This window comes from Haliotis cracherodii, unplaced genomic scaffold (assembly GCF_022045235.1).
Source record: "Haliotis cracherodii isolate W230 unplaced genomic scaffold, xgHalCrac1.p SCAF_12, whole genome shotgun sequence".
In the NCBI taxonomy this organism is placed as follows: Eukaryota; Metazoa; Mollusca; class Gastropoda; order Lepetellida; family Haliotidae; genus Haliotis; species Haliotis cracherodii.
Window position 1 is genome coordinate 12,042,858 of NW_027266267.1, and position 27,823 is coordinate 12,070,680.

General features: G+C 39.5%; 1 protein-coding gene across 1 annotated transcript; it reads right to left on the reverse strand.

Moving 5' to 3' along the window:
- Positions 1 to 543: 543 nt before the first annotated feature.
- LOC139457024 (cylicin-1-like) lies at positions 544 to 26,947 on the reverse strand. The gene is made up of 9 exons (XM_071238472.1): positions 26,920 to 26,947; positions 26,260 to 26,296; positions 24,136 to 25,321; positions 23,707 to 23,717; positions 23,149 to 23,296; positions 11,319 to 11,438; positions 10,277 to 10,484; positions 4,759 to 4,853; positions 544 to 765 (listed from the first exon to the last, which is right to left on the reverse strand). Exons 1-9 carry the CDS (start codon positions 26,945 to 26,947, stop codon positions 544 to 546), a joined length of 2,055 nt encoding a protein of 684 aa, XP_071094573.1.
- Positions 26,948 to 27,823: the final 876 nt, after the last annotated feature.

Below are 27,823 nucleotides of genomic sequence, written 5' to 3' on the forward strand. Positions count from 1 at the left end.
TTATAAATGTTTCAGATTTCTTTTTCCTGAACCGCAGGCCTTGTGGTTTGAAGAAAACTTCTTCTTTTTTTTAAAAGTATATTTTTATGTGATATCAAAGAATGTCTTGATAGGATGAAACAAAAAGGTTTACACCCCCTGTTCACCAAATAAGAATCTGTTTCGTTTTTTCCTCATTAATAAACGTCTGGTTTGGGGGATCAGTTAACCAAGTTTTGAAAAGAGTTAATCAGTAGTTTAGCCTGATAAGCCTTAGAACTTTTCAACCATGTTATAACACACATGACTGCTGACATTATGAGGTTTTGACGTAAGAACAGATCATATGCCTTCATGCTTGTCTCAAAGGGCAAGTAAAATGAGGAAGGGTAACCTTTTTAAGTATTACTGTAAGTGACAGTGAAGTCCATGTTATGGGAATGTGTGGAAATTGTAGTGCCAAGATCATTGTTTGAAATGGGGTGCAGGGCTTTATAAAGCAGTGATGGGCTGAGCAGGAAGTTCACTGCGAACAACATGGCTCTGGCTAAAATATCTTACCACTCAGTTGAGCAGGAAGGTCACTGTGGAATGTGGCTGACAAAGGTGGCAGATAGTCAAAGCTGCTCGCTGAAGAGGGTTGTGTCCACACACCTTGACACAGTTGAGCAGGAAGGTCGATGTGGCTGTGGTTGCACGTAACACACTACCTTGACACAGTTGAGCAGAAAGGTCGATGTGGCTGTGGTTGCACGTAACACAGTCAGTCGCTGTGGTTGCACATACCTAGACACAGTTGAGCAAGAAGGTGGCTCTGGTTGCACGTAACACAGTCAGTCGCTGTGGTTGCAGATACCTTAACTTGGAATGTGGCTGAACAAAGGTGGCAGATAGTCAAAGAAGGTTATCTGTTTGTTGGCTGGTATCCAGCTGAGTGATCTCAGTTTGTTGTTGATTCACAGACATAAACATCAAATATGTCACATGTGAAGTGAATACTGCTGTTATATCATTGAAAATACATAACAGCGTAAAGCCCAAGATGAGTCGCCCACTCATGGCAAGGAATGAATGTCGGCATCTTGTCAAGATTTCTCTTAGGTTATCTGTGATATTTCTTAGGTCTGAAATTTGCACACTCAATTAAAACCCAATTCTGACTGAAAATAACTGGATGTGTGTTTCACCTGATGTGTAATATTTTCCTAGTATATAATATACTACTCACTATTTGCTAAGAACCACACCTTTAAATTTCTAATTTGGTTCTTATCAAATGTTGAGTAATATAGAAAGTGCTTATATTTGTTGCAATTGTTCATAGCATATAACTGAGGTACTTTATTCCTGATGTTTAATAATTCCATGAGTCAAGAAATACAGTGGTTCTTTTCCACAATGGACTTGTTTGTTGTGTTTGATGTTAACTGCATGTTGCCCCAAGTGAAAATATATCTGCAGTGATGAAAACTCAACCTACACAATTGCCACCAGAAGAAAACACAGATCCTGTCTGCAGTGATGAATACTCAACCTACACAACTGCTACCAGAAGAAAACACAGATCCTGTCTTCAGTGATGAATACTCAACCTACACAACTGCTACCAGAAGAAAACACAGACCCTGTCTGCAGTGATGAATACTCAACCTACAACATTGCTACCAGAAGAAAACACAGATCCTGTCTTCAGTGATGAATACTCAACCTACACAACTGCTACCAGAAGAAAACACAGATCCTGTCTTCAGTGATGAATACTCAACCTACACAACTGCTACCAGAAGAAAACACAGATCCTGTCTTCAGTGATGAATACTCAATCCAAACAATTGCTACCAGAAGAAAACAGATCCTGTCTGCAGTGATGAATACTCAAACTACAAAATTGATATCAGAAGTAAACACAGATCCTGTCTTCAGTGATGAATACTCAACCCAAACAATTGCTACCAGAAGAAAACACAGATCCCCTCTTCAGTGATGAATACTCAACCCAAACAATTGCTACCAGAAGAAAACACAGATCCTGTCTGTAGTGATGAATACTCAACCTACACAATTGCTACCAGAAGAAAACACAGATCCAGTCTTCAATTAAGTGGGATTCAGAGATGCTGCTTTGACATTTGTCATCTTTAGGTCAAGATGCTGCGAGTATTTTTCAGTACATGATCTGTTGAGAGTTGGTTCAAATCCAAGATTGCCCTCAACATGTTCAGAGGTTTGTCCCCACATTGTTTGTAAGATTCATTAATGTAAACATCTATGACCTACGCCACACAGCCTGTTATGTGGCAGTGGTTTAGCCAAGTGGTTAAATCATTCACTCATTGGAAGACCTGGGTTCAATTTCGAACAAGGGTACGATGTGTGAAGCCAATAATTGCTTTGAATACGCTCCCTCTTTTGCGCCATCATCATAAGTTACTGATTTGGTTGCAAACACTCTAAAATCTTCAAAATTTTTTAACAGACGTCCTCTTCACTGCCAACATATCTGATAGTTGTGCTTGGTTTGTTTAATGCCGCACTCAGCAGTAAACCCTAACCTTTTCAACTGTGTATGCTTGAGGCCGGAAAACGTCACTTCCTTCCTGTGTGTCCAAATGTAAAATTAAACAATTTTAATCACATCTAATTCACGATTGGTCATTTCACACTGTAACCTCTGTAGATCATCTCATAGACAAGGATAAGCTGAGAGCAGTATCTACGGTTTGGGGAGTATGTGAAACAAGATCGTTCTCGTTAGTGGTCAGTTAAGACACATATTGTGGGAGATGGACTTTCATTCTATAACGCCGGCTTGGGTGTGTGCGCAAGGTGCGCCATTGGTCAAGTGATTAACGATCCTCACCTTAGATTCCAATCATGCAAAATGAACGTGTACACAAGACTCCAGCTGTTTCTGCAGACATCCAAAACTTTCTGAAACCGTGGGCATAGATCGGAAGTCTAGATCGGCAAACATCTTTTGCAATAAAAAAGACAGAAATCAGATAAAGTGTCATTTCCTAGGTTGATTAAAGATGAATCCACTGAGAAGCACTTGGGTGACAGTCAGTTCAGGTTTGCCCTTGGAGAGTTTCTACAGCCCATCTTATACAGCAGAACGTCACGAAGCCATTGAAGAGAAGTATGTTGACACAGCGCATGCCAGCCCATTTCAAGCCCAGAGAGTCCTTCCAAGCGCATACATGTAACATCTGGTCTGGAGTCTTTTGCTGCCCCAACATGGAAAGGGCATGGCCTCCAACGGCAAGTGGATGTAATTAAAATTGATGATGGGGTTATTGGTTTTTTAAGTTTTCTCTCTAATGTCCATGCTTCTGCCAACGATGCTTGCGAGTTTCATTCTGCTCGTCCACAAAATCTTCCACACCAAAAATGGCGTCATCATCGTTTCCTTAATGCTTGTCAGGCTGTTTAATTTTACGCTTTGTAGCTAATACATAGGCACATTGTCCAGGAGAAGCAACTATACCCCAAGGAGTTTTCCATGACATGTATTCTTCATATTTGCTCAGTTGTCATAACTGTTTGTCCGAATATCAGCCGTCTGACACTTCCGGTGGTAGCACAAGCCCGATTCCATTGGAATCCCAGAAATCCGAAGCCATCACCTTCCAAGGTGATGAAGGAGATTTGGCCTTCTCCTGAGAAAGACACGTAATATGTTTCCTCTGCTTGGATTGTTTTTTAGTCACTGGCTGACTGTAGTGAATTTGAGACTCGTCCATGGCTACAATTCGATCAACAAAACCAGCTTTTATAAGATGATGAACCTGGAGTGTTTCTGATCCAGAGTCATCCTTGCAACCCAACGTGCTGATGCCTTTGTCATGCCTACTTCATGTCTCAGGATGTTCTCGACATTTTCGTGAGAAGTACCCCCCTCAGTGCTTATTTGACTTATCCTCCATCCTCAATAATGACATTAATTATTTCATCAACATTTTTCTCAGAGGTTGAAGTTGAAAGTCTTCCTGAACTTTGATCATCTGCTCTGCGACCTGCACTACTTAGGATTTTTAACCCACATTAAGCTGACATGCCCTGATATAACTGGAATAACGTTCAACGCCGCGTTGAACCGAAATCGCTCCTGAAGAGTGTTCACAGTGAGAGTGGGCCGAATGGTTAAAGTGTTCACTCAAAGACCCGGGATTGATTCCCAACATGGGTACAATGTGCGAAGCCCATTTGTGGTGTCCCACCGTAATATTGCTAAACGCGACATAAAACCTTCACTTTAACAGACATATAGGGAAGCGATCGTAAAATACACCGATGCTCACAGTCACACATGGAGCACAATCTCTACTGAAAAAAAACCAGTCCGAACACTGCTGACATTTTCACATTTTATTGAAAGGCGAACAAGTTGCATGACATCGAAAAGACCATCCTTACATCTACTTCTTCCTCTTTCACCAGGTTGTGAACATATTCATGTACTAATGACAAGAATGACTACACTTGCATTTGACATTTACGCTGCTGCTACTACATGCAAAGCATCATCATGTGAGTAGCGGTGATTTCAAACTGGATTACAAATCCATCTCCTTAGGAACCCATTGTATGATATTGTGGGGAGGGATTGGTGGCAGGGTGTTTTTTTATGCGTGAAGCCCATTTCTGGTGTCCCCCGCCGTGATATTGCTGTAATATTGCTAAAAGCGGCGTAAAACCATACTCACTCACCCACTCCCTGTACCATCCACCGAGATCACCGTAATGTTATAAATCGCCAGTGTCGGCATGTTTCCACACCTGATGTTCTGCAACGCCAGTAATCTGCAGCCCCAGAATTTCTTTCTCTTGTACCGACGTCTCCAGATGAAGTGACAATAGCACCCCATGGTACACTGAAACAGAGTGAGTAAGAGAGTTGGGTTCAACAAGGTTTGGAACAGTTAAATCACAGTTTGACAACCACTGACGAAAAGGAACGTGATGGAACTCAATGAATGTCACGTCACAATGAGCTGGATAACAAGACATTGTCGTCACCCCTTCTCAAGTCCTGGAATCCCAGTTATAGTTTGAGTTCCATACCGTGAGTTATAAGCGTGTGCATATCTTCATGTTCGTGTGATTCTCCAGTTTACTAGCAAGAGAACAACACAACCAATGAAAATAGCATATTCTGTCACTCCATTTTTGCATATTCGACAAACATTAAACGTCATCGCCAGAGAATAACCAGTCTCGATTATCCGCCTAAACAAATTCTTTTGACAAAAGACAAAGTAGCGATGACACCAGGCGTTCCCGAAAACAGCATGTCCTTCCTAACCGACAGCTCTCGGCGTTAAAACCTTGCTGTTAAACATGATTGGTTTCATTTCGATATATTCTCGCTTACACAAAACGATATAATATAATTCAAACTTGGACGGGATTTGGCGGCGGGGGACACCAAATGGGCTTAACACATTGTACCCATGTCGGGATTCGAACCCGGGTCTTCGGCGTGACGAGCAAACGCTTTAACCACTAGGCTACCCGACCGCCCCTATAGGTAACCGACAAACGTTGCTGTGACAGAGACTATACAATCTAGAAAGTCAGACAGTGACGTTAAATGTGACGTAAATGTTTGTTGATTTGTTTTGTTTGTTGTTTAACGGCGCACTCAGCAATATTACAGCGATATGATGGCGGTCTGTAAATAATCGAGTCTGGACCAGACAGTCCGGTGATTGACATCATGAGCATCGATCCACGCAATTGGGACACGATGACATGTATCAGCCAAGTCAGCGAACATGACCACCCGATCCCGTTAGTCGCCTCTTACGACAAGCATAGTCGCCTCTTACGACTAGCACGGGTTGCCGAAGACCTATTCTGACGTCTATGTAAATGTATGCACTTAAATCAAAGGGTTAGGTGAAAACCGTTACCTCCGCAGCAATAGGCAACAATAGGGACAATCAAACAAACAGAAAGACAACTTACTAAGTATAATTCCACTGAACCAAAATACAATCAAACTATAAGCAATATCACAATTCCTCATTTTTGTAACTTTGTGACTTACATTGTCAATAATATTTAAATGTTTTGACTTCTTACGTTTGTATATGTGATGTGTGCAGAAGGGAGCCTCATGTAGCGGCTCAAGTATTTCTTACACAGCACATAAACAAGTAAATCTTGTAAGTTTTTCGCGCCTGGTGTCATCACTGATTTTCAGTGATCCATGCATGTAATGTTGATGTATTTTGCCTTGAACGCCTAAATCTGATTGGCCGGATAATTGAGACTGATTGTTCTCTTGCGTCGACGTTTTACATTTAAAATTTGCTACCTATCAACACCAGATACATATCCGTAAATACAACAAAATCAACAGAGAAGGTAAGTTTTGACACGTAGAAGGGATTTGTAAATATTTGGGTGACGATCGAACTTGTAGAAATGGTGAATATCGATCTGAAGTTCTTGCAGATCACGTCAGACATGTGACAGGTTTCACTACAGGAACGCACTGCAAGATGCGCACTTTGAACGGTATGATAGACAGAGCCTAGTTGAATTATAATTATGTGTAATCCTGCATGGCTCGTCGTCACAACCTCGACATTTCTCAACCAGACTATTTGGTTCACTCTCAGTCTGCCTTCATCTCAGTGTGCCTACATCTCAGTCTGTCTACACTGTAAATTAAAGTGTAGGCACAATGAGAACACCCCTATTTTCAATAGTAACAGTGTCCAAACTGTTAGACAAACAAAAAGGAATGTGTAATATTTAATGTTATTTAATAGTAAAAACTTTGTGTTGAGAAAATTGGGCCCAGATCTATCAATAGTTCACATCATCATCTTAGTTCACAGTTCACATCCCCAGTATGGTGATCTCCTTTCAGGGGCTGGCGATCTATAGTCCGTTTTTATCATGTTATTGTTATGTATAATTGTTATCCTTCTTTATGATCCCATACTAGTTTTAATATCTTTTTCTGTGATAAGTCTAGTACTTTTTACTGTCCTTCGTTGGCAGGTTTTTATATAAGTTAAATTGTATTTACAAACATATAACCTAGATAGTCACGATATGGCTGCAATATTGCCAATGTGACTTTAAATATAACTCACTCACTCACTCACTCACTCAGTTCACATCGTCATCTTAGTTCACAGTTCACATCTTCAGTTTCAACAGGTGGCTAGCAGCATCTAAGAAGTTCATTTAGGTCATCTGTCCTTGCACAAGCTTCACTTTCAGTGTCTGAAGACGCGAGTCTAAGTCTCTGTATATTCTCCTTCGGGGAGCTTGCTGGCCGCCGTGTTGAAGTTGTAGGTAGATTGAGATGTAGGCAGACTGAGAAGTTACCGACTATTTACGGGCCCGTGTGATATACAAGTAACAGTACTGAAAGCAATCAAAATAAACGTCCACGTACTCAAGATAACACTGCTTACCTCAATACCAAACATGCCATTCTGGCAGACACGTGCGCATTGATCAAAGGGGATGTCGCCCTTGCCTATCTTATATACGTCAGGAGTAAAGGTGTACTTTTTGTCAACTTCGACACAGTCAATATATGTAGCTGGAGCTGTAACGATAAGAAAACTAATCAGATATACTACTCAAAAAGTAAAAGAACACCAGATTATTTCATATTAATATAGTAAATATTCTATGGCATGACAGATTAACTATAGAAATATGAAATTATCGAGTGTTCTTGTGAGCAGTATAGATAGATAGATAGCTATGATAGATAGCGTTTGATATGATGACATGGAGGAATGAAAATGTATCATATACTGAAGTGTTTTCCGAAGTTGAGAAAAGTGATCTTTATTGCAGTGAACATAACAACTTTAACTGTTGTAATTGTCATGCAAATTGTTTCCCTTTATCGTAAGTGTCCGGCCCGTTCACACACTGTTGACATCCTTTTTTAATGTTAGTTCCACATTGGCCATGCAAACTAATGACAAATGGTCATTTATGGAGTTAATATCGCTTCATGGCGTTTGTCATTCTCTTGAAAATGTTCTGTTATAAACTGTAATTGTCTCACTTAACTGTCAATCGAGACCAAAGCGCCATTTTTGTTACTTGACCAGCGTGTATTCTTTCGCTTCCGACAGCGTTCTCAAAGCTTTCAAGAATATTTATAACAAAGTTAATTTTGTTTATAATCATATCTATATGTATGCTACAGAAACTGTTCTTTGTTGCTATTGTGCATATTTTTTATGATTTCGCAAACCCGTAACTACTTTTTAAGTCGCAAATACATGGGATGGTGAACCGTCCCTATGTGTTAGGTAGGGAGAATTTACGTTTCACCGTGGCTTGTTAAGGCTTGTCATTGTTCGCCGTGGCTTGTTATTGTTCGCCGTGGCTTAAGGCTTGTCATTGTTCGCCTTGGCTTGTTAAGGCTTGTCATTGTTAGCCTTGGCTTAAGGATTGTCATTGTTCGCCGTTGCTTGTTAAGGCTTGTCATTGTTCGCCGTGGCTTTAGGCTTGTCATTGTTCGCCGTTGCTTGTTAAGGCTTGTCATTGTTGACCGTGGTTTAAGCCTTGTCATTGTTAGCCTTGGCTTGTGAAGGCTTGTCATTGTTCGCCGTGGCTTGTTAAGGCTTGTCATTGTTCGCCGTGGCTTTAGGCTTGTCATTGTTCGCCGTGGCTTATGGCTTGTCATTGTTCGCCGTGGCTTAAGGCTTGTCATTGTTCGCCGTGGCTTAAGGCTTGTCATTGTTCGCCGTGGCTTAAGGCTTGTCATTGTTCGCCGTGGCTTGTTAAAGCTTGTCATTGTTCGTCGTGGCTTAAGGCCTGTCATTGTTTGCCGTGGCTTAAGGCTTATTATTGTTCGCCGTGGCTTGTTAAGGCTTGCCATTGTTAGCCTTGGCTTAAGGATTGTCATTGTTCGCCGTTGCTTGTTAAGGCTTGTCATTGTTGACCGTGGTTTAAGCCTTGTCATTGTTAGCCTTGGCTTGTGAAGGCTTGTCATTGTTCGCCGTGGCTTGTTAAGGATTGTCATTGTTCGCCGTGGCTTAAGGCTTGTCATTGTTCGCCGTGGCTTATGGCTTGTCATTGTTCACCGTGGCTTAAGGCTTGTCATTGTTCGCCGTGGCTTAAGGCTTGTCATTGTTCGCCGTGGCTTAAGGCTTGTCATTGTTCCCCGTGGCTTATGGCTTGTCATTGTTCGCCGTGGCTTATGGCTTGTCATTGTTCGCCGTGGCTTAAGGCTTGTCATTGTTCGCCGTGGCTTAAGGCTTGTCATTGTTCGCCGTGGCTTAAGGCTTGTCATTGTTCGCCGTGGCTTAAAGCTTGTCATTGTTCCCCGTGGCTTGTTAAAGCTTGTCATTGTTCGCCGTGGCTTAAAGCTTGTCATTGTTCCCCGTGGCTTAAGGCTTGTCATTGTTCGTCGTGGCTTAAGGCCTGTCATTGTTTGCCGTGGCTTAAGGCTTATTATTGTTCGCCGTGGCTTGTTAAGGCTTGTCATTGTTAGCCTTGGCTTAAGGATTGTCATTGTTCGCCGTTGCTTGTTAAGGCTTGTCATTGTTGACCGTGGTTTAAGCCTTGTCATTGTTAGCCTTGGCTTGTGAAGGCTTGTCATTGTTCGCCGTGGCTTGTTAAGGCTTGTCATTGTTCGCCGTGGCTTAAGGCTTGTCATTGTTCGCCGTGGCTTGTTAAGGCTTGACATTGTTCGCCGTGGCTTAAGGCTTGTCATTGTTCGCCGTGGCTTGTTAAGGCTTATCATTGTTCGCCGTTGCATGTTAAGGCTTGTCATTGTTCGCCGTGGCTTGTTAAGGCTTGTCCTTGTTCGCCGTGGCTTGTTAAGGCTTGTCATTGTTCGCTGTGGCTTGTTAAGGCTTGTCATTCTTCGCCGTGGCTTGTAAAGGCTTGTCATTATTCGCCATCGCTTGTTAAGCCTTGCCATTGTAAGCCGTGGCTTAAGGCTTGTCCTTGTTCGCCGTGGCTTGTTAAGGCTTGTCCTTGTTCGCCGTGGCTTGTTAAGGCTTGTCATTGTTCGCCATAAATACGTGCGAAAACATCAACATATATTTACAACGAGGAAAGGAGTTTTCAAAAGGTTGTAATGGAACAACACAAGAGAAAGGATTATAGGAGGATAGGGTTCGTTTGTGGAGGTTTTGCCAAGACGTTTTGTGAGGATACCTTTGTAAACACATAATGCATAGTTATGGATGTAAACTTTGTTAATAACTGTATGAGATTTTTTCAATAAGAAATTTTCGCACCTATATTTTTTTATGAAATCGTACACAATTTAATAACGGCATAAATCTTCACATACGATGCTTGTTTTTGTCGTTCACATCCTTCTTTGAATGTTGCTTCTGAGAGTCTTTAACTCCTTTCTTTGAGTGTTGCTTGTGACTGTCTCTAACACCCTTCTTTGAGTTTTGCTTGTGACTGTCTCTAACACCCTTCTTTGAGTGTTGCTTGTGACTGTCTTTATCTTCGTGTTGTATTTCCTTACACAGTGTGGCGTGGGTAACTGTCTTCAGAGAACAAACACCAGAAGCAGATTCCTACGATTCAAATGTCGTTAATTATCAAACTTTCCTTTATCCCCCACCCATCGCTTATTTAGACAATGACTAAAAATACATTAATTGTTTGATAGGCATAACTTGACGGGTGACAAAGTAGACACAATTTTATGGCTAACAACTTCTTTAATACTGTAAAAAGCGACGTTGCTTGACAACGGTTTAAGGATCTATACGGAAACGTCGCTTTTTACAGTATTAAAGAAGTTGTTAGCCATAAAATTGTGTCTACCTTGTAAAGACACATGCTGTAAAATAAATCTTACGTAACTGCATGTTTATGTTCTAGCATCTGAGTGAGACACTGTTGTACTTGCATGGTGAACATTCATATGAATTTCTATCCACAGAATACCCGTGAAGATCCGGGGTAGAATAGGTCTTCAACAACCCATGCTTGCCGTAAAAGGTGACTATGCTTGTCGTAAAAGGCGACAGATGGGATCGGGTGGTCATGGTCGCTGCGTGGATCGATGCTCATGATATCAATCACTCGATTATTTACAGACCACCGTCATATAGCTGGAATATTGCTGAGTGCGGCGTTAAACAACAAACCAACCAACCAATCCATTCACAGAATACCATAATCAAGGTTAAACATAAATTGTCTCTGATGGACAAAATATCTACGTGTTTAAAGACTGATGGGGCCTTGGTCATTAAATGCATGAATATGTGTTTGATATCAAGGTGCAGCTATTCTCGCGATATGTTGCGATGCTGATGGAATATTGCGGAGTGCGCGGTTCAACAACAAACAAGCAAACGGATCTCTCTCACCTTTGACTTGTCTTCACCAAGAACAAAGGACTCTTCCTGTAACTGCCCACCTTCCTCGGTGTTTGACAGGCGACACGACAGGATGCCATGATTTAATTCAAAACCCACACAGAAAGCACTCTGAAGGCACAATCTGTTGCACCGACGAATGTTAATCCATGAAAGGCTCTTGATTGTGCTTCCACGTGACGTGTCACAGAAGCAAAGTGTAACAGATTGTAAAACCACACAAAGCCAGAATAGCCAGGACGCAGGTCGCTAGGCATCTGCCATCTTGGCCACCTCCGCTCGAAATCTTCTGAAGTTACATATCCTTATCTGAAGTTCTTCCACATCTTTGTCCTTACGTCATCTGCAACGCAAAGAAGTTAATTTACAGTTAACTGATGGCTTCCCAGTTTGGCTGCAGTTTTATTTCGTGACTTATCATATTTCCCATTTTGGCTGCAGATAATGTTGAGAGCACTTAGCGATAATTACATCCAATTTGAAAGTCTTTCAAAACCATAATTGATTGTGGTTGAAATCGATATGGGTACTTGTTCCTGTTTTTTTTCGTTACAGCTCACACTCCGCCGCAGTGGTGACTCAGCATAACACCACTGCCACAGACTAATTTGCATAACACCACTGCCACAGGCTAATTTGCATATCACGTGGCCGGACTTTTCTCTTGTTTGTAAACAAACGCGCTTTTTCAGAAATCAATATAGAACGGACTAATGCAAGTATTTGGGGTTGCTTTACATATTGGTTCGCATAATTATATAGATATGCTAATACAACTGCGACAGGGAGTTGCATGACAATATATATTTATACTTCAAAGTGACCGTATCGCCAGCTCTCCGTTGGGCTTCGATGACAGCACGTGGAGCTGTACAACCAATGTAAACAAAGGATAACTGCGCAAAAACAAGTAGATTTTCACGTATTAAGATACTTTCTTGATGAACCGTAACCAACATTTGTTTATGTAAATGTGTAGACTTGTCAAACATGAAACGGATGAGAAGCATATGCAATATCTTGAATGGACTTTGAAAGATGTGATCGTCACATGGCGCTGGCCTGTGGCAGAGGTACTATGCTGGCTGGCTGCCGGCCCCATGGAACCGCATGGAGAGTAGTTACAGCTCACATGGTACCTTATGCTTGTATTAATTCATGACGACGTAAATGATTTGACCAGAGAGGTAACTTTATCAAATAAGAACTAATTATTACTTACAGAAGACACCTTATAACAGGATTTATACAATATGAAACAAGCAAATATGTCACCATGCTTGTGCGTTGGTGCAATTTCAGTATTGTCTCTCTATATTTTTTTTGTAAATATTTGGACCCCAGTCATTTTTCATGAAAAGAACAGATGTATCCTAATTGAATTATAGCGATACAGCCAAGCTAGAGCCTGAAATGTCACAATTTATACATGGGCTTCAAAATATGGTTAATAGTGTATCCACTGTAATGATCTTCTGAAACCCAGTGTTCTTTCTGGACAGAACACTTTCAGAATGAGTGAGTGAGACTGAGCCGCCTATCGCACTGTTCCAGTCAAGTCACACAAGAGGACGCCAGAGTCGGCTTCATGAGGGGCCTCGAACCCTGTTCCTCAGCGTGACAAGCCAACGCCTTAAACACTAGGCTAACTCCTCACCCTTGAAAACAAAATGAGCATTTTGAAAAACTGTTTCATTTGATCTGTCTTATTTTATTTCACCAACTAACTGACCTTAGATCGTGCATGGTAACGAATATATTTCAGTGATCATTTTCCAACATCTAGCTGAAAACATGACCCCTAATATAGATGATCTATTTCAATGTTGTATTTAGACAAAGCAACACCTTTGCATTTTCTTTAACTAAGAGAGGCATATTGTATAATAACACATAGAAGCATACTTGATCAATAGGTCCTCAACATGTTGACATCTCTCATTTATTTATGTTTTTAAGCCACATTTACATGACGATAAGGTTCACTTTACCTGCTGCATACAGTTGATGTATAACTGTTTATGTCATAGATCTCATATGTGTAACGCACAGTGACAACTGCAATTAGCACAAATTGAGATCTTTAAAATGATTTTGTTCTCTGATGGTGATCATGATCTGTTTCAGAAAGACTGACACATGGTATTCGATAGAAACGTAGTCGTTCATATATGTATAAACAAATATTGTACTCGATTATTGTTATCGTATGTATGGGTCGCGCGAAAATCGTATTTTATATCTGTCCATAAACTATGTCCCTCGAGTAATCAGTACCATCAGTTCTGAAACAGTTATCATACAACCCAAGTGGTTTCTAACATAACCATTATGATATTTAATATGCTGATACCTTTAAATGATTTGCAGCATGTTTTGTTTCTGTGACAGTTTTCCAAGTGCCAAAACAAAAAGCTATAAGCTTTTATCTTGTAAATCTTTCCTTTTATGACAAAATCGATAAACTTTATTCGTACGTAGCAGTTGTATTATTCACTATATTTATGCCATAAATCAACAAGGCTAAAACGTCACGTCAATTTCCATTTTGTCTTATGTTCGGGTATGGTTACACTCGTGTACTCTTTGACTACAACAGGAAGTTTGCGAACAGCTTAATAATACTTCGTATTTGTGTAATTTATATGCGAATTTGAGACTGAAACCTACTCATTTTGAAACCTGGTTACGTACGCATTGTGAAGTAACGAAGCTTGGTATCGATCAAGGTGTACAGGGCCAGCATAGTGTCGTTCTCCCACCCGAGGGGCACCTGGCAAATCTAGCTCAACAATATAACTTACTCACCGTACACATCAGGATCGGATATACCACTTAGATGCTTTATGTGCTCTTTTCTACTGACGATCCAGGTACTGTGCTCCTTTGGCATTATCAGTATTCTAAAAAATGAACTAGATTTCACTAATATGATACCGGCAGAAAATATTTTGCAAGTCAAGTTGTTGTACGTGACAAGTCCTTTGTGTCAACGACGGGGCACTTTTCCCGTGCACCATTTTTTTGTTAGCTCGGGGTGCACCCTTTGCCAGCCGGTGTATCAGATTTGCTACTTTGCTCTGGCGATATAGAAGCTAACCCCGGCCCACCCTCTCTATCGCCATCCTCGAAGAAATTCGCGCCGTCACATCCGAGCTTCATACTGTCAAAACGGACTTGAGTAATCAAATTAATTCATCAAGTCGGACGTTCAGACACTATCAGCCTAGTGTGGACAGATGGAAAGTCAACTAGCCACTACTAAGTCGGACTTGAACGCTCTCCAACAGACAAACAGTATTGTGTATGACGACATAGATGTGCTGACGGAAAAGGTCGACAGGATACAGAACAAGATGTCAGATGTTGACAATGAGCTCTATGGGCTGGAGGCGTTCAGCCGTAGAGACAACGTTATGTTCTACGGAGTGCAAGAATTGCCAGAAGAGACACCCTTATTACGTAACGAAATTTATAATAGCACTTCTCAATGACAGCGTCAAGACTAAAACGTGGGAGAAATCAGACGTTATCCGTGCTCACCGCCTAGGCATCCAGCGTGACAATCCAAGTAAACCACAACCCTTAATAGTGAAATATCGGGAATCTGATGATGAAATCGAGAATTTAAAAGCAAGGAGCCTGTATTGAAAGAGGGCGGTTATGGCGTCTCCAACGATCTCACCTTTCGCCAAAGTGACCGTCTGAAGGAATTCGAGAGAAGAGGACTGAAAGGATATTTCAAGCAAGGAAAACTGATAACAGTGCGAAATCGACATGAGACGGAACAGGCACCCAGCACTTGGAGACGGGATCATTGACCTCCAGGCGACCGTTCGTACGTGCCAGTCGTCGAACTGATGGACGGCGAACTGACAGCGCTTCGACCAGCCAGGACAGTGGCCAAGGCCTTTTTCCACAGGAGCTATGTCCAAACAACACCGGTGAAATAGACAACACAACCTCATGTCGTGAAAATCACAACACCGTAAAAGAATCCCCATTTCTTCGTCTATTAACTTATAACATAAATGGACTCTCCAGCAAACTTTCAGATCTTGACTTTCTAAATTATTTACAAGCATTTGACATTGTATGTCTAGTTGAAAACTTTTTGTCTAACGAATTACCAAATAGTTGGTTACCTGGATATGAAAGTTTTTATTCACCTGCCATCAAAATATCTGAACACTGTCGATGTTGTGGTGGTGTTTGTGTCTGTATTAAGCAAGCTCTTGATGGTTTTTCCACCGTCATGCAAGCCAACTTCGATGATGTTGTTTGTCTCAGGCTATCAAAAAAGTATTCTTAAAATTGATTTTGACATTGTTCTAGTTTGTGTATATATTCCTCCACAAGTATCTACTTATTATGATAATAAGTCATCAACGTGTGCTATAGACCAGCTGGAGTTGTTTTTATCTGATTTATTACCCGATGTATCAGATTGTCATATTGTGTTGTGTTGAGACATGAACGCCCGTTGTGGTATTAAGAATAACTATAGAGACTTTAACCCAGACAGCATACAGAATAGAGGTGATCCTTTTCCCGCCATTTGAGGATAGAACTTCACAAGATACCAGTATGAACAAACTTAAGTGATGTTTTTGACTTCTGTATCGTGAACGGTCGAATGGAGGGTGACACTAATGGTGAATATACGTACGTCAGTAGCCAGGGCAGCAGAGTTGACTACTTCATCTGCTCTATGAATTGTTTTCACACATATCTATGTTGAATGTTGGTGAAAGATTAGACTCGGATCATTTTCCTCTGGAACTCGAAAATATGGCGATGACGTAGAAGACCAGCAGCGGGGAATTGGTAATGTACATTATGATAAGTACATTTGGAATGATAACTTCAGTGTTCAGTTTTTAGATAAGTTACGATCAACTAAGTTATTGGATCGTCTGTTGTTAGATGTTGATTAAAATAAAAATAAAGCTTTAAACGATTTTGTAAAAAATAATTTCAGAATCAGCTGATTGTATGAAAAGACGTGTGTTAAATATTCACAATACACCCAATAGAATAATACTAAATGATGAATGTAGATCTGTCAAACGTGCCAGCAGGAGAGCGCTTCGACAGTTCAGGTGACATAGAAATGAACATTCCAGAAAACAATATTGTGCTGTCAGGAATAAATATAAGCAAACATGTCGGAGGTATAAATTTCAAGTTCGACAACATAAAGTAGATAAATTATGCAAATCTCTCCGTAACCCTGCAAATTTTTTGAAAGAGATTCGAAACATTAGTCATAAACCATTTGCAAAAACAATCCCACCGAATGGTTAACTCATTTCAAAGATGTCTTCCATACTGCTGATATGTTTGAGAACTTAACCAGTTCTGATACCGACACAGATATATGTTATCATAGCATTATACTGATATTGATCGATGTATTCTTGGTGCCAATACCACTGTTGAGGAAATTATCGATGCAATGTATTCTCTGAAGAATGGAAAGTCCCCTGGATTAGATAATATTCTTGTTGAAATGCTTAAATGTTCTAAGGAAATAATACTGCCGTTTTTGGCGAAATATTTTAATAAGATATATTCAAGTAGCCGTTTTCCTTAAATGTGGTCGAAAGCTATAATTGTACCTCTCCACAAAAAGGGTGATCCTAATAATCCAGGCAACTATAGAGGAATCTCACTGAATAGTACACTTAGTAAAGTCTTTACATGTATATTAAACAAGAGACTTACACTTTGGGCAAATATGAGAGACAAATTTCCGGAAACGCAAGGTGGTTTTTCGAAAACATTATTCTACTACTGACCACATGTTTACACTTGATGCCATTGTTCAGAAATATCTATTAAGGCGTAAGAAGAAGCTTTATGTAGCATTTGTTGACTTTTAGAAAGCGTTTGATTCTGTTAATCGACATAAATTATGGCTTTGTTTGAAAAATACAGGCATGAATGGTAAAGCACTACAAATGTAAAAAAGTATGTACACAAATGTGAGAGCATGTCTACGGTTGGATGGTCAGATAACAGGCTTTTGCGATTGTCCTACTGGTTTGAAACAAGGATGCTTATTAAGTCCTATGCTGTTCTCATTTTTCATTAAAGAGTTAACATACGTCAGACAGGGGAAACACGGTGTTCAGCTGTACCCAGAGTTATTCATGCTATTGTTTGCTGATGATGTCATACTTGTATTAGATACTGTGATATGGCTTCAAAACCAGCTGAATATCTTAGAAAAGTTTACAGATGAATGGCAACTTACAGTAAACCTAGATAAAAGAAATGTGGTTGTGTTTAGGAGAGGTGGTCAACTCGCTACTAGTTTTACAAAAACACCCCAGATGAATATAAATACCTGGGTATTTTATTTACTAAGACTTTGAATTTAGGAAAAACTGTCCACAATTTAGCTGTAAGGGCCAAGAAAGCAATGATCATGTTGATTACCACTGTATATAAATACATGTTCCACCTAGAGTTTATTTTAATCTATTTGATGCCCAAGTACAGTCTATCCTTTTATACGGCTCAGAACTTTGGGGTTTTAAAAATTATGAACCAACGGAGAAAATACATTTATATGCAGTAAAAAGTTTTTGAAGAGAGGAATAAACACTCCAAACTGTATGGTTTATGGCGAATGTGGAAGATATCCGACGTACATTAATGCGTATATTAGTTGTTTAAAATACTGGTTTAAAATTTGAGAAATGCATGAAGAGCGCCTGCCAAGAAAAGCATACAAAATGCTACTTAATCTGGACAATCATGGGTACACAACATGGGCATCAAATATTCGTTATATGTTATTTTATCACGGTTTCGTTTATGTGTGGTTGTATAAAGGTGTCGGTATTAAACATGATTTTTTAAGATTATTTCATAGAAAGTCACTAGATATGTTTCAGCAGGATTGGAGATCGACACTTGAAAACAGTTCAAGATATGTCATATATAGATCTTTTAAATCGTTGATTGAACCTGAATTGTATTTAAATGTTATAACATACAAATATCTGCGCATAACATATTCAAGATTTCGTCTCAGATTGTCTGAAATAGTGGTTAACATTGGACGACATCGTTCTATACTGAAGCCAATGAGATTGTGTCCTTTCTGTCAAACTTGTATAGAGGATGAACTTCATATACTGCTTGTTTCTACTGTTTATACTGATTTAAGAGAAGCATATATTCCACAGAAATACCTGCGGCGCAAGAATCTTATAGTTTCGTGAAGTCACTTCGTAAAATAATTGTGTACACCCACTTTGTAACGTTGTCTCCACACATGTATTTTATGCAACACATCTCTATATAGCTGTGTTGTATTCACGGATATTATCTCTTTGTACTCTTGTTTTGTATATGGGCTGGAGGCCTTCAGTACAATAAAACCTCTTGAACTTGAACATGAACTTGATTAAAATACCAAAGTAACAATGATATATATAAAAGCGAAATATGTCCAGACGTTAACTTGTATCATATAGAGTCATTAGTGATACAATCCGCCACCTCGCACACAGCAGTATGGAACTAGAACAGTATTGCTGGGTTTCAAAGGGTGACAAAACCCTCACCGAAATGATAAGAAGTCCCTGCTAACAGCCGAGTCTATTGCACGATTCCAACTGTATCATAAGCATGTATTTATGAATCACCATCTATTTCTGATGACAAACAGGTGTTCTTTCCCAGCGATGACACTCCTGAACATGTTGTACAAGTCAAAATAGGATATAGCATTAGATATAATGTATGATTCAGGAACCGTACCACCAAATTTCCTGTCTAAAAAATTAACCATAATCACGGAAAGAATTTTGTTTTAACTTCACAGATACTACCTGAGACAAGTGGAATATATACCATGTGAATCTTATAATCACTATTTGATAGGGATTCATAAACATATGCTTATGGTATAGTCAGGATCGTACAATGGGCATTATTTTAGCATATCTATCTTATTATTATGGAAAAAGGTTTTATTCAGACTGTCTTGTGGAGAGAAATAAATTTCGAAAGTAGAGAATATTTTTCTATTTCTATTATATTCGTTTCCTTGCGATCAATTCAGGCAAGAGGCAGTGGATTTCTTAGTGTATGTCTTCATTCTGGTTGGCATGGACAAATCATATGGCGGACGTGCGCGTCTTAACGATATATTCTGTGAGACTACTTATGTATGATAACTGATACTCTGTTGGGTACTACGATTTCCACGATAATGAGAATCTGACATTTCATTTAGCATTAATTGTCATGTGACCCAAAAGCTCCAAAAGAGTACATGTTAGTAATATCATCTCAAATGACGAGCAAAAATCCATTACCAACCAGCATTTTTTGTTCCAAAACAAAGAGCAGGATCAATGTTGAGGAAGATATTTTTATTGTAAAAGACACGAATTAACAACATCATTGCAAGTTATGTTTTGACTGAGAACAAAAATGAAGGTATTGTGTCCACAGCTTGGGGGATGGCGTCTGTTGCTCATGAATCGATCTACTATCAAGACTGAAATCAGCACATGGAACTCTCTTGAATCCTGTCACACTTGTCAGTCAATATCGTGTATGCCCAATACGGACATCAATACCCCCGCCCCAACTGGACAAGCAGAAGATGAAAATCGTCTGATCATAAGAAATGGGATTTGACACCATTCGTCTCAGAGGGGACTAGCTAACTGATCGTTACTCTTATGTGACAGTCAAGGTGATCCCACAAGTGTCATCTGGGTGATATGTCTGGTGATGGCCAAGAGTTGTATCTCTAAGACGGGCCAGCAACCTATTGTCGTGTTTCCATCTTCAAATTGGCCCTAACTATGTCTCCTGGTTTGTCAGCACCAAACCCCCCATCACAAAACACTGATAGCCTGACGCTTGCTGTCTCACACGTTTTGGCCGATAGCTTGACACTTGCCGTCTCACACGTTTTGACCGATAGCTTGACAATTGCCGTCTCACACGTTTTGGTCGATAGCCTGACACTTGCCGTCTCACAAGTTTTGGCCGATAGCCTGACACTTGCCGTCTCACACGTTTTGGCCGATAGCTTGATACTTGCCGTCTCACACGTTTTGGCCGATAGCTTGGTACATGCCGTCTCACACGTTTTGGCCGATAGCTGGACACTTGCCGTCTCACACGTTTTGGCTGATAGCTTGACCCTTGCCGTCTCACACGTTTTGGCCGATAGCCTGACACTTGCCGCCCCACACGTTTTGGCCGATAGCCTGATACTTGCCGTCTCACATGTTTTGGCCGATAGCCTGACACTTGCCGTCTCACACGTTTTGGCCGATAGCCTGACTCTTGCCGTCTCACCCGTTTTGGGCGAAGCGATTAAGGCGCCGCAATTCCCTGTGCAGAGTTGCGTCTCTTGGGCACACCAGAAACCTATGATCGTGGGTGCGAATCCTGGTTTGCCCAGATTATGTTTCTAGGTTTTCCAACAGCATACCCGTTGAAGTAACTGGAATACTGTTGCATACGTTTTTTAACGGAACTCACTCACTCACCAAAGAGTAGTGTTAACTGTGAGAGACATTGTTGGAATACACAATACACCGACGCTCAGCAGTCTAACGTTGGCCACAATCTCCACTGAAAAGGATTTCCAACACTGTTGACATTTCCACATTTTATTGGACAGCTAACACGTTATATGATACTGAAAAGAAGCATAAGACCATCCTAAAACATAAATACTTAGTACATGGCACTCTTATTTGATGGGCACCTCAGGGATGAGTACAGACAAATTGTCATGGGGAGAACATCACATACCGTCGCTATATCACAGCTTCCTAGATGGTGAAAACTAGTACTGGCTGTGCATTTACAACGTTGAGTGAAAATTGAATTTTAATTTTAACAAATTATAATAATCCCAATTGCTCTCGTCACATAAATGTAACAGTATTCAAAATATCATGTTATTTGTAGTTATTTGGTGGTGGATTTTAAGTTATTTATGTAGTATTTTCAAGATAAAAGAAAACTTCCCACAACCCAATAAGAGCTCCCAATCCACAGAGAGCGTCATAGTTATTGTAAGGCGTTATTTCTAAACAAGAAGTTTGACATCAGATTTGATTGGCACACATTTTCTGAAAACCAAGTAGAGCCAGTTTGATTGCTCTTCGCGCCGTGAGCATGCCACATGCATGATCACTTGGTTGGTGACATCAGGAGTGGGAACATCTTTTCTTGCTGGAAATGCGAAAACTGGTTAGTTTGGTTAGTTTCAGAACATTTTTTATACAAATTCATAAAATATGAATAAAAAAATTGTATTGTTTTATGCTTTTTAGTTTAATTGTTTATGCAATTATGTAATAATATAACTTTGAACATTTCAAGTGGTTAGTTGTGAACAGAATAACTGTTGATAGTAAAAGTTTGGCAGATTTGTCTTTGCAGTTATTTACAGCATTATTTTTACATTTGATTACAATTTGATTACATTGAGCTACTGGATTAATAGCTGTAGGTGACCAGGTCAATACGAGGGCTGGTCGAAATGTTCTAAGCTTGATTAACGTTCAACTATGGGCCATAATGCAATGCATGATACTCAATGCAATGCGTTTTTTGAGTAGTTCGTTGCAAGTGTATTTAGTCCAATCCCGAGTCAAATCGTTTATCCATGGAAAGGCACCATTTCACTTCTCCAGCACCAAAGAAAATTAAGTCTTCAATATCAGTAAATAAAGTTAAGGCCACTGTATTCTGAGATCCAAAGGGTGTGATTACTTAGAAAATCAAAAGACGATTATAGGTGCCTACTATGCTGATTTGCTTCATCGCCTGAGAGAATCTATCAAAGAAGAGTGGCAAGGAATGCTGACTGCTGGAGTGCTTTTACTATTTCACGACAATTCCTCTTCTTACACCTATCGATTTGCCAAGCCTACCGTGCGACAATGTGGGTTCGAAGAGCTTCCTCACCCTCCATACTCGCTAGACCTGGCACCAAGTGATTTCCACCTGTTTCCTAAACTGAAAGAATACCTTTGTGGAAAGCGCTATGATGACAACGATGACCTCAAAGCTGACGTGAGCGGGTTTTTCAGGGTGACTTCAGAAAACTACTTCCTGATTTGAATTGAAAAGCTTCACTATCGATATAATAAGTGTATCGAAAGGAGGGAAATTATGTTAAAAAATAAAATTAAAAACACTTTCACAACTGTTGGATTTGTTTGTTAGGCTTAGAACTTGTATGTGCCTGCCCGGGTGTTTCGATATAAATGTTGATGTCTTTGAGGACTCATACAATACAAGGTTAATCGCATGTTACATGTATAACAATAGTGGTTCATCGACTGACTCCAACGACAAATAGAGTCACTATGAAGAGATTCAGGATGGCTGGACATCCACATGATATGATCCATACTCTCCCGCTGTGTGCTTGGTTTACCTGTGTTCTGTCAGAAAGAAATGACTTTACTGTTACAAACTCGACTATCACGTAAGTAAGCAACAATATTTATCAGAAGCTTTGTAGTTTCAAACAAATATATTCATCGGTCATGTAACATTACTGTGATTTTTAATATTCTTTTTATTTCCATAAGTGATTTTTGATTTGGTTATTGGTTCTTTCTTGCGTTCTGCAGATTAATGATGATATTATTGGCAAAAGAAGATTCATGAATCTGTTTTTATGTGTCAGTTTACTTATCATATACAACTAGGAGAACATTTATTTCTCAGGCCGGCAAATTGTTACAAACATTTTCCTCCCGACATAGAAAACACACCTATCACCTATTAACTTGCAGGATTTAAGCTAATGTGATACCTTTTTCTTTTCAGCAGGTGCGTGTTGTTTGTTGTCCAGGACAAGGTCGGATGGTGGTCCGGTGCGGTACTCTTGAAAGGGGTGGAGTACACCAAGGTTGTATCCTGGCCCAGTGCAGAGGAGGTGGTGCTTGCTTGTCCCGCGGTCCCTGGCAACACAAGAAGAACTTTTTAACCGATGGTTTCATATTACTATAGTTAATTTCTTATGGCATGACAGAATAACTATTGAAATACTTGGGTCTTCTTTAACTTCTTGTGAGTAGTATCATGGATGCAGAGTTTGATACACTCATTCGAAACGTCTGAATTGGTAGCTATTTAACTTAAAAACTACTTAGCATTGTATGAAACACTGACAATGCGTACCGAACAGTGCACACGACAACCATATTGAATGTCTTCCTAGACTACCATTCATCCCTGTCTACATATAGCAATGTTTGTTATGTTTTTCTCCGTGGTCTTGGGGGTAGAGCGTCTGCCCGGAGAACGGAATGTCGGTGGTTCGATCCCCGGCCGCGTCATACCAAGGGACGTAGATGGCACTTGTTGTTACCCTGCCTTGCGCTAAACAGGAGGTGATTCACAAACTGGTTGGCTCATTATACTGTGTCTCAGTTGGGTATCCACGTTCAACTGCGCCATGGTACCTCAGTAAAACTGGGCCAGTCAGGATAACAAGTTGTTTTAGGTGAGGCGCTGAGCTTACACCAGATGATACTACAAGCAGGACTCCCTGTATCTTACAAATAAGTGTATCTTAGATTTGTGCCTGTGCTATCCACCTCCACCTGGAAAACTCGAACAAATGTGCCATTTGCATTAACTAGATTAAATGGTAGTAAAATGTGTTTATAACTGTGTGAGATTTCTTCAATAAGAAATGTTCGCATCTATACTTTGAATAAAATAGTAAACAGATAAATCTCCGCTTACAATGCTTGTGAATGTCTTTAACTCCCGTCTTTGAATGTTGCTTGTTTACATCTTTAAAACCCTTCTTTGAATGTTCCGTTTGAATGCCTTTAACATCCTTCTTTGAATGTTCCTTGTGACTGTCTTTAACACCCTTCTTTGAATGTTCAATGTTTATGTCTTTAACATTCTTCTTTGAATGTTCCATGTTTATGTCTTTAACACCCTTCTTTGAATGTTCCATGTTTATGTCTTTAACACCCTTCTTTGAATGTTCCATGTTTATGTCTTTAACACCCTTCTTTGAATGTTCAATGTTTATGTCTTTAACATCCTTCTTTGAATGTTCCATGTTTATGTCTTTAACTCCCTTCTTTGAATGTTCCATGTTTATGTCTTCAACGTCGTTCTTTGAATGTTGCTTGTTTATGTCTTTAACACCCTTCTTTGAATGTTCCGTGTGACTGTCTTTAACACCCTTCTTTGAATGCTCCATGTTTATGTCTTTAACATTCTTCTTTGAATGTTCCATGTTTATGTCTTTAACACCCTTCTTTGAATGTTCCATGTTTATGTCTTTAACACCCTTCTTTGAATGTTCCATGTTTATGTCTTTAACACCCTTCTTTGAATGTTCAATGTTTATGTCTTTAACATCCTTCTTTGAATGTTCCATGTTTATGTCTTTAACTCCCTTCTTTGAATGTTCCATGTTTATGTCTTCAACGTCGTTCTTTGAATGTTGCTTGTTTATGTCTTTAACACCCTTCTTTGAATGTTCCGTGTGACTGTCTTTAACACCCTTCTTTGAATGCTCCATGTTTATGTTTTCAACGTCGTTTTTTGAATGTTCCTGATGAATGTCTCTAACACCCTTCTTTGAATGTTCCGTGTGACTGTCTTTAACACCCTCCCGTGAATGTTCCTTGTGAATGTCTTTAACTCCCTTCTTTGAATGTTCCGTGTGTCTGTCTTTAACACCGTTCTTTGAATGTTCCATGTTTATGTCTTCAACGTCGTTCTTTGAATGTTCCGTGTGACTGTCTTTAACACCCTTCTTTGAATGATCCATGTTTATGTCTTCAGCGTCGTTCTTTGAATGTTCCTTGTGAATGTCCTTAACTCCCTTCTTTGAATGTTGCTTGTTTATGTCTTTAACACCATTCTTTGAATGTTCCGTGTGACTGTCTTTAACACCCTCCCTTGAATGTTCCTTATGAATGTCTTTAACATCCTTCTTTGAATGTTCCTTGTGACTGTGTTTAAATGCGTGTTTGTGATCTGTTTTCAGACACGGGGCGATGAGGGTATGGGTTCTCAGGGAGCAACCACCAGAAGCAGATTTCTACAATTTAAAAATCGTTAATTATTCAGCTTTCCCTATTATTGCGAAAATACATTCCACCTATCACTTATGCATATGATTACTAATAATTCATTCTGTGAAATAAATTTTATTAGATGCATGTTTATGTCCTAACAACTGAGTAAGACGTTGTTGCATATTGAACATTCATGTGAATATTTCCATTTCAAGAATTCCACCACAAAGGTTAAACGCAAATTATCTCTGATGGTCAAACTATCTACGTGTTTAAAGACTGATGCGGTTAAGTAATTTTAAAGTTTCCTTAGCCTTAGATTAGGTGATTATTCAAAAAAACAATCGTTTCAATTACAAACTATACGTGTACAACCGGATACTATGGTTCTTGGTCTGTTTTTCGTTTAATGTTTGTCTACAAATAAAATTGTTTAAATGCATAAATATTTGTTTGATATCAAGGTGCAGCTATTCTTGCGATATGATGCGATGTTGATGGAATATTGCGGAGTCCGGGGCTCAACAACAAACAAGCATACGGATCTCTCTCACCTTTGACTCGTCTTCACCGACAACAAAGGACTCTTCTTGTAACTGCCCACCTTCTTCGGTGTTTGACAGGCGACACGTCAAGATGCCATGATTAAATTAAAAAAACCCACAGCCAGCACTGTGAATGCATAATCTGTTGCACCGACGAATGTCAATCCATGAAAGGCTCTTGATTGTGGTTCCACGTGACATGTCACAGAAGCAAAGTGTAATAGATTGTAAAACCACACAAAGCCAGAATAGCCAGGACGCAGTTCGCCAGGCATCTCCCATCTTGGCCACCTCCACTCGAAATCTTCTGAAGCTACATCTCATTACCTGAAGATGCTCTTCCTGATCTGTGCCCTTACGTAATCTGCAACGCAAAGAAGTTAATTTACAGTTAATTGATGGCTTCCCATTTTGGCTGCAGATGATGCTGAGAGCACTTAGGGATAAATACCTCCAATTTCAAAACCCTGCTTTATGGTGGTTGAAATCGATATTGGCACTTATTCCTGTTTTTCCTGTTATATTTAGTGCTTATGTCGTCTCACAAATCATATTTTTTTAGAGATTGATCACAGACTACCCAAACCAACATTACCAATTAATTTCAACATATTATTTACTGTTCATTCATTAGCTGACAGATAAGACGATAGAGAATGGTATATTCATAACATAAGATAAACACTCACTGGCTATGCATGTATTATTTTATGACGTAATTGATTTGACAAAAGAGGCAACTTTATTAAATAAGAACTATTTATTAGTTACAGAAGAAGCCTAATACATATTTTAGTAAGAATATGAAACAAACAAATATGTCATATAGCACCATCATGCATGTGCGTTCGTGCAATTTTAATATTGTCTCAATATTTTTATAAATATTTGGACCCCAGTTTCCATTTAAAAAAATAACAGATTTATCTTCCTCAAACCATGTCCCTCCTCGTGAGAAGCCAACGTGTTGAACACTAGGCTACCTACGTCCCAGGGCAAGACTAGCATCTTGCATACTGTCTCATCACATTTGTGTTCTTTTATTTCACTTTTACTGACCTTAGTTCTTACATGAACTGATATATCAATGATCACTTTCCAACATCCAGTTGAGTTGACAGCACGATTCCGAAAATAGATTTTCTATTTCAATGTTGTGTTTAGTCAAATAACACGTTTAGACTTCCAATGCCAAGGTGAGGCACATTGTATAATAACACATATCAAGTGTCACAGAAAGGGCTTGAACAATTTATTTCCCACAAGTATTTCTGTGTTAAGCCACATTTCCAGTGACGATAGGGGATTGAGCTGATGCATACAGTCACGAAATGGAGGTATGCTAACAGTTAAGTGGCACTTTGAAAACGTGTCCATGTTCTCTTGTAAACACTGATGAATGTGTCTTTTTGATGTTTAAATTTTAATGTCACAGGTCTCATATGTATAACGCTGAGTGACAACTGCAATTAGCACACAATGATAAACTGATTTAGTTCTCTGAAGTTGATCAAGATCTGTTTTAAAATGCACCGTAAAATGCTGAAGGAAACAGATGCTGAAAGTGACACGTGGAATTGTCAATGTTATCAAGCAGACTTGGTGGGAATAGAAATGTACTCATTCATATATGTATAAACAAATATTTTATGTGATTATTGTTCTCTTCAGTCTCAGGAAAATTGTATTATAAATCTGAACTATAAAGTAAATTTGTCTTTTGCGATTACAAATTTAGCTGAACGCTAGTATCTCACTTAAAATAATGATTGCAGTAATCGTTAACATTATTATTTATACTCAGAATCTTGTTTATGTTTTGTTGCATTAAACACATCACCCGTGGAAAATTTGATCATGAACCGCTTCAAGTTTCGAATATCAACAAACA